The sequence below is a fragment of the Malus sylvestris genome, chromosome 14 (assembly GCF_916048215.2).
Source record: "Malus sylvestris chromosome 14, drMalSylv7.2, whole genome shotgun sequence".
Lineage (NCBI taxonomy): Eukaryota > Viridiplantae > Streptophyta > Magnoliopsida > Rosales > Rosaceae > Malus > Malus sylvestris.
In genome coordinates, this window is record NC_062273.1 from 18,580,767 (window position 1) to 18,595,597 (window position 14,831).

Genomic DNA, 14,831 nt, shown 5'->3' on the forward strand with positions numbered 1-14,831 from the left:
GAGAGCACCTAACGCACTAAAACTTCAAAAGCTAACTAGGGAGAGTCTTATTTTTAAGAGTACTATGCCCAAAGCTTCATGACATGAAGGAAGCTTGCTTTTGGACTTTAGAGGGCATTCGGAGGCTTTGAAGCTTGGATCACGGATCTATGTATTAGACACATCCCTTGAAACATTGAGCAATAAATATGTGCTCGGCGTGTTTATTGCAATACCAACTTTATGACAACCGGAAAAACAGAAAAAAAAAAATGAGAATGCATAGCGAGCCAGTCTCCCTTTTCATGCTAAAGATATGACGGTAAAAAATCCCGATATAGAAGATATATGAGCATATTAGAAAATTTCCAACTTCTCTATAGAGGCGAGTTTGGAATTTATAGGACATAATATGTTGAATTGTTGTTCAACGTAATAGTTTCAGTCTGAGTATTTCTAAGTTCACCAACCAACAACTATAACGATAAAAAAATCTTGGTCGAATCGAATTTAGTTAAGATAGTCTAGTCCAAGCCAAACTCCACCTATGTAAGTTTATCTTACATTGCCGGTCCCAAGCCCGGGTAAAGGAGGAGGGGGAGGGCGTCAGGTAGTCGACAGCCGGCACTCAACAGTTACGTCGAATCCTTATGAATTAGTCTAGTCCAAGCCGGATCAGCTGATTATGATACACACTCCAAACTTCTATAATGGTCAGTACCAAATATACTGCTGCATTAGGTTGTGAGGTTTACTGAGGTGAGGTGTTTTAGGTGGAGGTATTGATTTCTGGGGAGCTTTTAAAAAATCACGGTTCGGTTGCCGTCGCCGTTACAAAACCGGCGCCAGCCGGTTATTGCGGAGGCTCTGCCTCTTTGTCCCATTGACGTCTGGTTTATTCTTTGTTTTTTACCCTCAATTTTTAAAAATTACTTTTAGAAAAGTAAAAGGAAATCAAGAAAATAAAAAATAAACCCTTTTTCGGCCGAGACCGTTGATTGCGGTTTGAAAATAAAGCGCGCCCCTGACATTGGATAATGGGACGTCCCATTTTTGACCACTTCTTTTTTGTCTTTTCCATATTTTTTTAATAGGATCTTTTGATATAGACCCAACAGTTTTGAATTTTTAAATTAAACATTCATGTTTTTTAGTCATTTAATTAAACTTTTTTTGTCATAATTTTGGTGCTATATACACATTATATTGTAACAAATTTTCTATAATCTAGCCTTTTAATTACACTCTCATCCGTTAGAGATAATTGTAAAAAAAAAAGTTGGTTAGATTCAATTTATTTTCACAATATTGCTACAATTTAACAATAATTATCTACGATTTAAGATATTTTATTTCCAAAATAGTTGAAAATATTTTAAATTTCACAAAATCAAACGTATCGAAATAAGTTTTTCTTTTAGTACATTAAGAGAAAATATGATTGAGAATAATATAAATGTACCAATAAACAATGTGTACAAAATAAAACGTACCAAAATAAAAATAATGTACCAATATTAACAATATATATCAAATCAAACGTACCAAAATTGCAAATAAACGTACCAATTAATGATTTTTGTAAATTCAAACGTACTCGCAGATAATATATATGTAATGTATTTTACCTAATAATAATTTGTCAACAACTATACTTAAAAAAACAACTAAAAAATATAATTTCACAAAAAAAGTTGAAAAAATAACACAGAGCTTTTATGTTGATCACCAACTATTTGAAAAAGAAAAAAAAAACCATATGGAAAAATAAATAATATTAAATGCTTGCATAACAAAAAAAAATGTGATCGAAAAAACATATCTGGAAGAAGAGGAAATATAGTTTAATTACTAATATCTCCACTACATAAGAAAGTGCATCATGCAGATAAAAGGATAAATTCAAAAATTATTTTAATTTTAAAAAATATAATAATGACATGTAATTTAGCTTGAGGTGGTTATTAGTCAAAACACTTTAATCAAAATAAAAAAATGCATAGATGTTTAATCTAAATGATACAAAAAAACTGTAAAGGATTCTAATTTTTTTTAATTAATATTATTTTTCTTAATTTTGTAAGTGTGAAAATATTTGGAAAATTACAAGTGGGCATCGTTTGGACTTTGGAGGACAACTTACAGGAAAAGCCAAGTCGTTTTGACGCTTGTGTAAACGCAAGTTAAGTTTTTTACCGGGTACTGTCGGTGGCATAATAAAACTGAATTTATTGTATTTTCTTGGGTATGTAAATAAATAAAATGTATTGTTTTGGGAGAAAATAAATCATTAAATGGTGGTGAGTGTTGTTTGTCGGGTTGTCGGGCATTCGAATCCTGGTTACAGGTCAATCTTCTTGGGTATCATGTTTACACGAACCACGCCGCCACCTTCCCTGCCCTTGATATCCTTGCCATTTTACATTTCTACCCTTCTCTAGACCTTATATGGAGATGGAGAGGTCATTGGTTCTCTAATTTTACTAATGATTCATAGTGAAAGGGTTGAGCTCATGTGGATGCAAGTCCTTCTCTACTTGAACTTCTAGTTTGTGTTCATAACTTTACTACGAACTGTTTTAGCATCAATCATGCAAGAACGCATAAGTAAATATTGACCATTCGTATGTGCATTACTTATTTTAGAGAAAATGATTACTTGAGAGTGGACTAAGCCTCGCAATGGTTTAGCAATAATGTGGTTCAAATTCGACTTTGGCGATAATCAAACCTAAAACCGCTCACTTATAAGTGAAGAGAAAAACCACTAGACCTTATTAAAACTATGTAGTAATCGATGGTTTCCTCTATAGTTAAGACTATATAGTTAGTGATTTAGTTTTTTTAGCCAATTGGCATCCCCTCCTTTTTAAGAAAGTTGCTTGGTTAAAGTAGAGGGGGCGTTGAGGGGATGCGAAAGGTGCAGTCGCACAGGGCTCCAAATTTGAAGGGGCCCCAAAATTTTTGTCACCTAATATTTATATGTACTAATATTATATATTTAAAATTACTTTTGTTATGAAATAATATTCTATATTCAAAAATTGATTTTGTTAGCATTTTAAAATCTCATCTTAAGCGTAATTTTTTCCTTTCTAAATATAAAAATTTAGAGTACAATAAGATATTTTGAGTGCCAATAATACACCATAAAAGATGGTATTTTTTCAATATTATCATATAATAATGTTACATATTCAAGTGAAACTTTAAAGTTAGAGTTTTTGAAGTTTGTTTTCTTGTTTGGTTGTATAAGATTGAACTGCTTTTGATTATTTAGTGAATGTTATGTTTGTAGCTCTTTTTACTTATTATTAATGACATTTTTAAATATGCAATCAGTGAATGCTAAACTTTGTTTTGATTTAAGTGATTGTTTTCTAGCGTTAATACATTGTCCTACATTTTTTAAGACTATCTTAAGGAGGGGCGCTTTTATAAATTTCGCACAGGGCCCCAAAATCTCAGAGATGACCCTGGGTTAAAGGGTTTGAGAATGTGTATAAGGGCAATTTTGTAACTTCAAATTATTAGGTTTCTGCTTGCTTGTTTCATAAAACCAATCTCAAACAATATTTTATTTTGCATTAAAATCTGAATTTCTACATACCACTTATTTTTGCTAGACATTAATAGAAAAATTCATTTCAAATCAATTTATTTAAAATTATTATTATTATTATTATTTGCTAGACATTAATTCAAATTCCGAAAGCACACGGATATCCCCTCTGTAATAAAGATTTTCTTCATGGACATACTGCAAGAAAATAAATGCAAATATGCAACCCTAGTTAATGAAACCCTAAAATGTTTGTTCAATCTCTCCAACTAGTCTGGGTCTTTGTCTGTCTGTACATGCATGATATGCTCCTTCCTCACATGGATTATCGAGACTTGACAGCAAACCATTTGCAATCTCTCAATCACTTTCACATTTCGGCATGCATGCATATGCTATCAAATTATTGATCAATATATGTTGATTTTCTGTCAGATATATTGACAAGATTGGTCAATTTCTTAACCTCTTTAAACTATTTGGTACATTCCTTCTCAATAATGCATAGTTTTCCCTGATTTATGCACCTGCTCAACTTTAACAAAATTAAAGAAACTTTTTGTACTATTGTTTCGGATAAATATAGTTCGATTTGGTTTGAGCTGTAAATAGTTTTGGGGTTCGTTTGGTTTTTTAATCACATTCGCATTTTAGCTTGAACCGAACTAAACTGCATTGCTTGATGTGGTTCATTGGTTTTATTGTCACTTGGAATTGAAACTAATCCAAACAAGATCTTGTAAATTGTTGAGAATTTACACATTTATTTCAATGTACAACTCAAGATAAGGAAGTTTCTAAATATTGTTAAACAGGACTAGAGAACCATGAATAGTTTTAACTTTAAGGTACCTCATTGAAATTTCATTTTTTTTCTTCATATATATGAACAATATGTATCACGATTCACATGAGATAAACAAAGTTAACTATCGAAAATTCAATAAAAGTCGATTGATTTTTAACCTTTATGTTAGAGAGAATACAACTTCTATATGCGAAAAAAAATTCTCATAAACACACAAATATGACATTTGAGAAATATAAGGCGTACTCAAGGATCTAAAAGATGCTAGATGCTAGTCGGGCAGTGGGCAGGGGCCTAGTGCCTAGGTGATTAGGCGAAAGCCTAGGCGGACTAGGCGGATTTAAGTAAATTTATTATATATCCTATAAATAAGTGTCTGGTTATACCTAAAAAATACATAATTGCATTGAGATACATAAATTGTAAAATATAATGACATATAGATAAAGTATTAGAATATAATGCAAAATGAAAGTTATCTATTTTTTTGTCTAAGTGATAATTGAGACCTAGGTGAGTGTTTATGCAAGTCTGAGTGTCCTTCTTAATTTTTAAACGTCTAAGAATTATCAGGACGGTAATCAGTCGTCTAGCATCAAGGCAGCATTAATGGAAATTTTTGGGACAGTGGCCATACTTACCAAATCTCCTACTTGCTGTAAAACTTTGCTCTTTCTTGTTGTGGCAAAGACAAAAACATGATCAATGTGGTGAGACAAAGCACAAATATCCGTCGGTTAGGAAAGTACTAAAAATTGTTACCAAGACTATAGACAATGGAGATTTCATCGGGTAAATCGGTGAAATTTCATTTTTCCCCATGCAAAAATACACATCGAACCAATGAACAAAACTATCGATTAAAGTTCAGCAAAGGGTCAACCGATTTTCAAAATCCCTCGCCAGATCCAATAACATTCCGCCACGCAATTACCAAATCAAGTTGTGGAAATGGCTATAGTACCCAGAAAGACCAACAACTTTCACCCAAAAATACCATGGGTAAAATGGACATTTCATGGTGGGGACAGCCCAATGGACGGAAGCTGAAACCGTTTTGACTCTTCACCGCAGCTTCCTAACCCCTTTCTTGTTTTGAATCTGATAATTCTCAATCTCAGTGACCTGCACAGAAGTCGTGATTTAATTATAAATAAATAAATGCAACTCGTTAAGAATCTTTTAAGATAAAAAATTTGGCATAATACGAATAATTAAAATAATAAATTTGATACAAAAACAAGACGAACATGGCTTATTTACCGAGGACAAGGATTGTATGCCCTTCCATACCTTCCTGTTTGTGTGGTCATGATTAAGCCACGTCAACATTTTATATTACTATTCATTTTTGTCTTATTATCTTTATAAAAAAAAATAATATAAAATATTGATGTAGCTTAACTGTAACCACACAAAACAGAAAGGCATAAAAGAGCATGGAAAAAATGAGGGTAGACGATCCTTGTCCATTTACCAGAGCGAAGAAGCTAATATGCAGTAACTTTTTCCATTCCACACGTACAATAAATGCACACCGACCTTCCCAGCGAAGAGCGGGAACACCCACATGCCTCTGTTCTTTTCTCAACCGTTTTCAGCCCCTTGAAAAGAGAAATAATCTGAAATTATTCAAAAATAATTAAATTAAATTAACAAAAAATAAACAAAATTTTGGGTCCATACTAATTTCTGGGCACTTGTACTTTTCCCTCCTCCTGTATATAGATGCCCATTGTGCTCCTTCACATTCCCAATCCCTACACCCTCTCCCTCCACTTCATTTTCCCAAATCCCTCTCCTTTTTCTCTCTCCTGGTCTCTCCTGGTTTATCAGAAATTTTAGCTGATAAACCACCTCACATTGCCTTCTTCTTGTGTTTTTACAGCTTCAAAGCAAAGAAAAAGCTTCCATCTTTTTACCGTTTTACTGCTGGCATGGAGAAATTTGTGAGGGTAATTTCCATGGCTCCTCTGCTTCTGCTGCTCTGTTTGCCTTTTGCTTTGGCCGGCCATGACTACGGGCAGGCTCTGAGCAAGAGCATTCTGTTCTTTGAAGCTCAGAGATCTGGGTTTCTTCCCCGCAACCAGAGAGTCACTTGGAGATCCAATTCTGGCTTGTATGATGGCAAGGCCAATGGGGTAACTTCTTAGTCACTCTTTCAGAAAAAATCTTAACTGGGTTTTGTTGTAAAATGATGTGGTCAAATTAAATTACCCAGTTCATCATTTTGCATAAAGATTTCAATCTTTCAGTTAAAATCTCAACTGGGTTCATCATTTTGCATAAAAGCTCAACTCTTCAGTTAAAATCCCAACTGGGTTATGGTAAAATGTTGCAGTAAAATTACCCAGCTGATTATTCTTTCATAAAAATTAACCTTTGGTTTGGAATTTTCAGGTTGATCTGGTGGGAGGGTACTATGATGCAGGTGACAATGTGAAGTTTGGGCTTCCCATGGCCTTCACAGTCACAATGATGTCCTGGAGTATAATCGAGTACGGCAAGCAAATGGCCGCAAGCGGTGAGCTCGGCCATGCCATGGAGGCCGTCAAATGGGGCACTGACTACTTCATCAAAGCTCATCCTGAACCCAATGTCCTCTACGGAGAGGTACCTTTCCCCCCAAGTTCTCAACTTTTCCACTCTCCCCAACTAAAATTCTATAATTTTTAATTAGCTTTACTTTTCGAAAAAAAACATAATTTTGTGTTTTTTTTTAATGATTTATTGACCAACCCGGTTTCCAAAATTTGATTTTTATTTATTGCTCTGTGTTTAATGTGTTAATTTTGTGATTAGGTGGGAGATGGGAACACTGACCATTACTGTTGGCAAAGACCGGAGGATATGACCACTAACCGCCGGGCATACAAGATCAGCCCCAGCAATCCCGGGTCCGATCTTGCCGGAGAAACTGCCGCCGCTATGGCGGCTGCTTCCATTGTCTTCCGCCGCTCCAACCCCACATACTCCCGTGAACTCCTCCGCCACGCCTATCAGGTCGGTCTCACATTTATATTTCTACATTTTCAACTAAACTAATCGTCATTAGACTTAAGTTTAATCAAATTGATTAGAGTGCGTTAACATGAATTTGGTCCGTTGGTCTAAAAAGATAGTGTAATCCTGCGGTGGGGACCAGTAATAGTATTGTCGGTTCAACCGGCGTACGTTAGCCATGCGCGGCATTGAGCCGCTGACAAGTACGTGGTACATGCTTCGGGTCTCATGCTTTTGGCGCGGGACCGGCGCATGATAGGCAACTGTCGTAGTTATTAGGCAGTTACGGTTCCGACTTACTTTTTGTCAGTCTGGGCATTGCTACTTGCTACAGCGCAGCGTACGTTACTTTTAGCATCGAATGTATAAACCCTAGGCGGACGTTGCCGTTTTAATGCCAACGTCTGGTAGTTACTTTTGGTTGCGTTGGCAATTAATTTTACACATGGTTAACCATGTAGCTTTGTATCTTGTGTTGTTTTACTTAAAATTTCATATCAGTAATAATAGTAAAAAGAGATCATTTTAATATTTAACCGAAATCTCAATTATTATGTGATATGTATTGGCAACAAGGGTTGTAATTTTTTTTTTTAATTTTTTGTGAACAAATAATATTATGTACAGTAAGAGAATGAGGTAGACTTAGCCTCATAATAAGCTGACAATAATGTGGTTCAAATTCATGTTTGACGAGAATCGAATATAAGACTTACTTATAAGTGAAGATGAATACTACTATATTGTAGTTCTAAATGGCACAAAGGTGGTTGCTCTTAAATTTGAGAACAACTTAGGATTCATTTTTAATTGATTAATAAATACTTTTTATAATTATGACAAGTAATTAATAGTTTAATTTGACATATCGAGTGGATAACAAAACGTAAAAACAAAACCTAAAGTCCCACGTAGACTTTCATCGTTAGTTCCTAATAGTCTCGTTTGGATTGTGAATATCTTTTTTGCTGCCTATGTACTATCCGTTGGTGTTTGAATAAAACATCTTTTCCATATAAAAAATGCCCGTCTGCTTAAACGGGGTGGTCAAAGTTAAAAAGTTTTCGGCGCATAATTTGGATCGTGATGGGGGGCATATCTGCCCGTCGATCACGGGGACTGTGCTGCTTGATCGTACAGAATCTACGATACAATCAGATCTAACCCGTCCACTTGTAGCCGAACCGTGAAAAGTGTGAATGCTATTTGCACTTTCACGTGCGACTTTTGTCGGTGGTATCGTACACATACCACACCCACACAATCCCCAGCACCTTCCGTCCCTGCACATGCATAATTGTATTCCCTTAATACCCTCACTGTTTTATTTAATTTACTTAAAAAACCACTGATCTTACACTGACTTTTTTTTTTTTTTTTTTCAGCTGTTTGATTTTGCGGACAAGTACAGGGGGAAATATGACAGCAGCATCAACGTGGCCCAAAAGTACTACCGGTCCATCAGTGGCTACAATGTACGTTATTGGGCCCCTCTTGGGCTTTTCTCATTTCAGGCCCAAAAACAGCCCATTATGCTATTTCCATTTCATATCTAATTTTGGTTGGGTGTTGAACATTATTATTGTTATGTGCAGGATGAGTTGCTATGGGCTGCTGCTTGGTTGTTCCAGGCAAGTAACAACCAGTACTACTTGGACTACCTCGGAAACAATGGTGATTCCCTGGGAGGAACCGGTTGGGGAATGACCGAGTTCAGTTGGGATGTCAAGTATTCCGGGGTCCAAACCCTTGTTGCCAAGGTACTACTCACAACCATGGTCCATGAGATTTGAATTCAGAAAATTCTGATAAAGCAGAGACTTTGTGTTACTAGACCAAACGGTCGTTGACAATCTAATATGTTTTTTTATAAGTGAATTGTAAATTGCATTGATTAGATTTATATTGGGGAGACAACTAATTGGTTTGTGTTTTCTTGACTGACAGTTTTTAATGCAAGGCAAAGCTGGTCGTCATACAGCAGTCTTTGAGAAGTACCAACAGAAGGCTGAGTACTTCATGTGTTCATGCGTTGGTAAGGGCAGCCGGAATGCACAGAAGACTCCCGGTGGCCTAATTTACCGCCAGAGGTGGAATAACATGCAGTTTGTCACCAGTTCCTCCTTCTTGATCACCGTCTACTCCGACTATCTCACATCTTCCAGGAGAACATTAAAATGTGCTTCTGGCAATGTGGCACCCAATGAGCTTCTATCTTTCGCCAAATCTCAGGTAATTCATCCAAAAACACACCCTTATCGAATCATCCAAAACATAAGTACTTTGTCAAAGCATGTAGTTTGATCCTATGTTCTTGTTAAAATGCTCAGGTGGATTACATTCTAGGAGACAACCCAAGAGCCACCAGTTACATGGTGGGATACGGAAACAACTACCCTCAACAAGTTCACCACAGGGCTTCCTCAATTGTTTCCTACAAGAAGGACTCATCATTTGTGAGCTGCAGGGGAGGCTATGCCACTTGGTTTAGCCGGAAAGCTAGTGACCCCAATCTGCTTACTGGCGCTATTGTTGGTGGACCTGATGCCTACGACAACTTTGCTGATCAGAGAGACAACTATGAGCAGACAGAGCCTGCTACTTACAACAATGCTCCTCTTCTCGGTATATTGGCACGCCTACATGCCGGCCATGGCGGGTATAACCAGCTCCTACCAGGTATATATGCTGACTGTGTTCAATTTTTCTAAGCCTTATCAATATTTTTATTTTATTTTATTTTTTATTTTTGTCTAATGGTAATTGATGTATTGAACATTCTTACAGTGGTTCCCACTCAACCGAAATCAGCTGCACTGCCTAAACCAAAAGCAGCTCCAGAGCCTAAAGTTACTCCAGCTACTCCAGGTATTACATAGCTCCTCGTACGAAACTTTGTTTATGTTCATAGCCTTCTTTTTATGTTAACATGACTTGTCGGAAAGTGATCTAAAATGAGTGGCTTTTACTGCAGCTCCATCGTCGAGCCCAATTGCAATATCGCAGAGGAAAACTACTTCTTGGACTTCCAAGGGAGTGACTTACTACAGATATTCCGCAATTGTGACCAACAAGTCTGCCAAGACGCTTACGAACCTCAAGCTTTCTGTCTCCAAACTTTACGGTCCTATTTGGGGCCTCGCAAAGGCCGGAAATTCCTATGTTTTCCCATCGTGGATCAACTCTTTACCGGCGGGAAAGAGCATGGAGTTTGTCTACATCCATTCTGCTTCTCCAGCAAATGTCTTAGTCTCAAGCTACTCATTGGCATAAGAAAGGAAAAAAGCTCGTCAAAACAAAGGGGAGAGGCTCACACAGTTTCTGGTATCGGAATGTAAGAATTGTGCAGCTATCCGGATGCAGACCAGAAGAAACAAGTCCTTTTTTTTTTCTTTGCAAATAGTACTTATGATTGAGATCTGCATAGGCGTTTTAGAAGAACGTAGGTCAAAAAATAAGTACGGAAATTGGGGAAGAAAGGAGTGACGAGACGGGTTTAAAATGAGTGCTCGTCCTCTTTCACCTCAACTTTCAGTAGGGTTATTATATATTGGTTTTGGGAGAGAGGAACAGTTAAAAAGTAAGTGTGAGAGTTTGAGGGGGGTGAAAAAAATGACTTCTCTCAACTGGTTTCAAGAAGTCTTTTTTCTTTGTGCTTCAAAGCAGCTTTGGATGTCCTTTTCCTTTTTACTTTTTTTGTGTTGTGAATGTTGTAAGCTTTGCAACATTGTTATCTTCGAATGGAATATAGTTTGTGCAGATTGCATTGTGTCTATCTGCGAACTCAGCAACCCTATTTTCACAGCTTTGATATTACTCAAGTTGTAAGTGGCATGGTGACTCTTGACCAAGATGCAAATTTCGAAAACGAGTAAACCAGGATCGAAACAGACATCGAAGAGGTTCCCCAACGTCGGTGCCATACTCGAATCCGATGCTTGACATTGACATTGTTACTCCAAAAACAAGGTAGGATAGAAATGGGCAGCGCAATGACATGAAGACTCTCTTCGCTGTTACGACGAAAGGGGTATCGTTGATACATGTGATGGCTGAATCTTATCAGACAAAACATCGAACGCCTTACAACGAAAGGGATGCTGTTGATACAGTTGTTTACTAAATCTTATAAGACAAAGCATCAAACACATTAGGGTTACAAGTGATTATGATTAGTAGTACTCTTATCAATTGTTCATGTACTAGTGACGGAGGACCCCTTGCAAATTGCAATACCACAACGATTATCCGCCCTTGTGGCACCGTCTTCGTAGATTTCATGTTAAAAGTCCTTTTGCTTTACAATTACGCAATCACAATAAAAAAAATATAGCGGAATCCAAAAAATAAGTAGGGTTTATAAGGCCATCTCTAACCGAGGGCTGGCCAGAGGGCTCGTTTGAGCCCTCTGGCCCTCCAAGATTCCCCAAGATATTAATATTTTAATGAACAGTACATGGCCATATTTGCCTCCGTCTCCAACCGAGGGCCAGAGGGCCAAAGGGCTCGTTTTAGCCCTGTCACAAAAAATCGTCTCCAACCGAGGGCCATAGGGCCAAACATAATTTATTATTTAAAAACTACAATTTAAATTCAAATCTAACGGCTAGTGTGACGTCAACATGATGTCAGCTAGCCGTTGGTAGCTGACATCATGCTGACGTCAGCTAGCCGTTGAATTTGAATTTTTTTTTGCTATAAATAGGGTGGATATTGGGCTATAATTCACACAACTTTAAATTCAATCTATTTCAATTCAATCTCTTGCAATTCAATCTCTTTCAATTCAAGTTTGCAATGAATTCCAACTTTGGATCTTCATCCAATTTCAATTGGGGGTCCTCATCCAATTCCAAATTGGAAGCAAAATGGGCGCAAATGAGACGAGAAGATGAGGAGTCTGATGAAGAAGTTCAAGTAAGGCGCAACAAACAAAACATGGCAGCAGCCATGGCTGCGGCCATGGTGTGTCAGCCAACTGAGGAACAACCTCAATGGGGTGGCTCTGTTGCTGGTCGCTCTTACAAACCACGAAACAGAGCGATGGCGCATGCCAATCTGGTGAACCACTACTTCAACCCCAACTCGGTGTACACAGAAGAGGATTTCAGACGTCACTTCCGGATGAGGCGTCATGTCTTCGTGCGTTTACTTCGTGATGTCCAGCAGGTCAATCCATACTTTCGACAGAAGCGGGACAGAGTAGGCCGCCTTGGTTTCTCACCTCATCAGAAGGTTACTGTTGCACTCCGAATGATGGCATATGGCTCCTCAGCTGATTCGATGGATGATACCCATGGTATGTCTGAGTCTACATGCCTTAATACTTTTGAAGAATTTTGTAACACAATTGTTCAGGTTTACAAAGACGAGTACCTCCGAGAGCCAAATGAAGAAGATCTGAATCGGCTCCTTCACAAAGCTGAAGACCGTGGGTTTCCGGGCATGATAGGGTCATTAGACTGCATGCATTGGGATTGGAAGAACTGTCCCACTGGATGGCAAGGAGGCTTTAGCGGAAGGTCGAGAAAGCCAACTGTTGTGTTAGAGGCAGTTGCCTCATATGATACATGGATCTAGCATGCTTTCTTTGGAGTCCCTGGATCCCAAAATGACATTACAGTTCTTGGGCGTTCACCCCTCTTCAATAACTTGACGGAAGGTAAAGCACCTCAACTTGACTACTACATCAACGGCCGTGAATACAATATGGGGTATTACTTGGCAGATGGCATCTACCCAAAGTGGGCGACACTTGTCCAAGCAATTCCAAACCCTAGGAATGATGCAGAAAAGTTGTTTACCTTACACCAAGAGGCATACCGGAAAGATGTTGAGAGAGCTTTCGGTATTCTACAAGCACGGTGGAAGATTATCAGCGAACCGGCAAGAGGGTGGAGTCGAGAAAATTTGAACTCCATCATGATGTCTTGCATCATATTACACAATATGATAGTGGAGGATGAGCGAGATGGGTATATTGATGGAGAGTCCGATGATGACCAAGAAGATCCAAATAGGTCAAGAAGGGCTCTAGCAAAAATATATGATGTGCCTAATTTGCCTTTCAATCCAAGAACTGGAAGTATCTCTATAAATGAGTATATGAGGCGCTATAGAATGATACATTCTCGTGCCACAAATAGGTACCTACAACAGGATCTTGTTGCACATCTTTGGGCCAAAAGAAGCATGGAGTAGGCTTTTAAGTTTTATGTTGTTAAATGTTTTTAAAAATGTTGTTTAAGTTTCATGTTGTTAAATGTTTTTTTATGTTGTATAATTTGTATGTTGGTTAATGTTATTTAATGTTGTTTCATATTGTTTAATGTTGTTTCATGTTACTTAATTTAATGTTGTATAAATGGCCTAGGAAGTTATAGGAAAAAAATAGAATTGAAAAAAAATATGAAACAAATTTTGTGAAATAGAAGTTATAGGAAAAAAAATGGAATTAAAAAAAATATGAAACAAATTTTGTAAAATAGAAGTTATATGAAAAAAAATATGAATCAAATTTTGTAAAATTGAAGTTATAGGAAAAAAATAGAATTTAAAAAAAAATTGAAACAAATTTTGTAAAATAGAATTGAAAAAAAATATGAAACAAAATTTGATTCATATGAAAAGGAAAAAAAGAAGTTTAAATTCATAAAAAAAAAGGGCCTAATAATACAACGGCTACTAGCCGTTATATTAAAAAACATTCAAACTATTAGTGTCGGTTATAACCGACACTAATAGTAAAACTATTAAAAAAAAAAAGAAATCTCTTTAATGCTGTCGGTTATAACCGACAACAATAGGAAAACATTAAAAAAAAAAATAGCCAGCCCTCCAGCCCTCCAGCCCTCTCTGATCCCGTGGGGCCCTCCCAGATTCCAGAGCCCTCTGGCCTAACCCTCGGTTGTAGACGGTTTTAGGGCTATTTTCGGCCATCTGGCCCTTTGGACCCTTCGGTTAGAGATGGCCTAAGAAACTCTCATGAATCACATTCGGTAAAAAATCAGTAGGATTTATGAGAAACTATCACGAACAACATTCAATTAATAGCCTGAAAATGCACTATCATGACAAAGGTACGATAACACAGACTGTATCATGAAATTGTACCAAATATAATAAAGGTTGTTGGTTGTTGGTTGTTGAACTTGGGTGTAATATGTGCATTAGTTCATTTTGGTTATAATTGGGTTAGATTGTGCTGATAAATTGGGTAGGGCATGGGCGAGCAAAGGATCAACCGAACTCAACCCAATAAATGACCGGGTTGAAGTTAGGTTGGGTTTGGGGCGGGTTATAACTAAGAAAAATACCTACTTGTTCGGGTTTGAATTTGGGTTGGACATGGGTGAGTTCGAGTTGGCTGAACCCAAATTGCACCACTACCATATATGAAAAATGGAGCACAAAAGAGAAATATGGAATTATGCTTGTGTTTATGGAAGAAATTAACACACAATTTAGTTTTTTATTGCT

The 14,831-nt window shown here is 37.2% G+C and overlaps 1 protein-coding gene across 1 annotated transcript; it reads left to right on the forward strand.

Moving 5' to 3' along the window:
* Nucleotides 1-6,088: 6,088 nt before the first annotated feature.
* On the forward strand, nucleotides 6,089-11,111 carry LOC126600002 (endoglucanase 6-like). Its single transcript, XM_050266496.1, has 9 exons — nucleotides 6,089-6,490; nucleotides 6,750-6,962; nucleotides 7,152-7,352; nucleotides 8,738-8,827; nucleotides 8,948-9,112; nucleotides 9,300-9,584; nucleotides 9,683-10,031; nucleotides 10,140-10,220; nucleotides 10,327-11,111. Exons 1-9 carry the CDS (start codon nucleotides 6,287-6,289, stop codon nucleotides 10,623-10,625), a joined length of 1,887 nt encoding a protein of 628 aa, XP_050122453.1. The 5' UTR covers nucleotides 6,089-6,286; the 3' UTR covers nucleotides 10,626-11,111.
* Nucleotides 11,112-14,831: the final 3,720 nt, after the last annotated feature.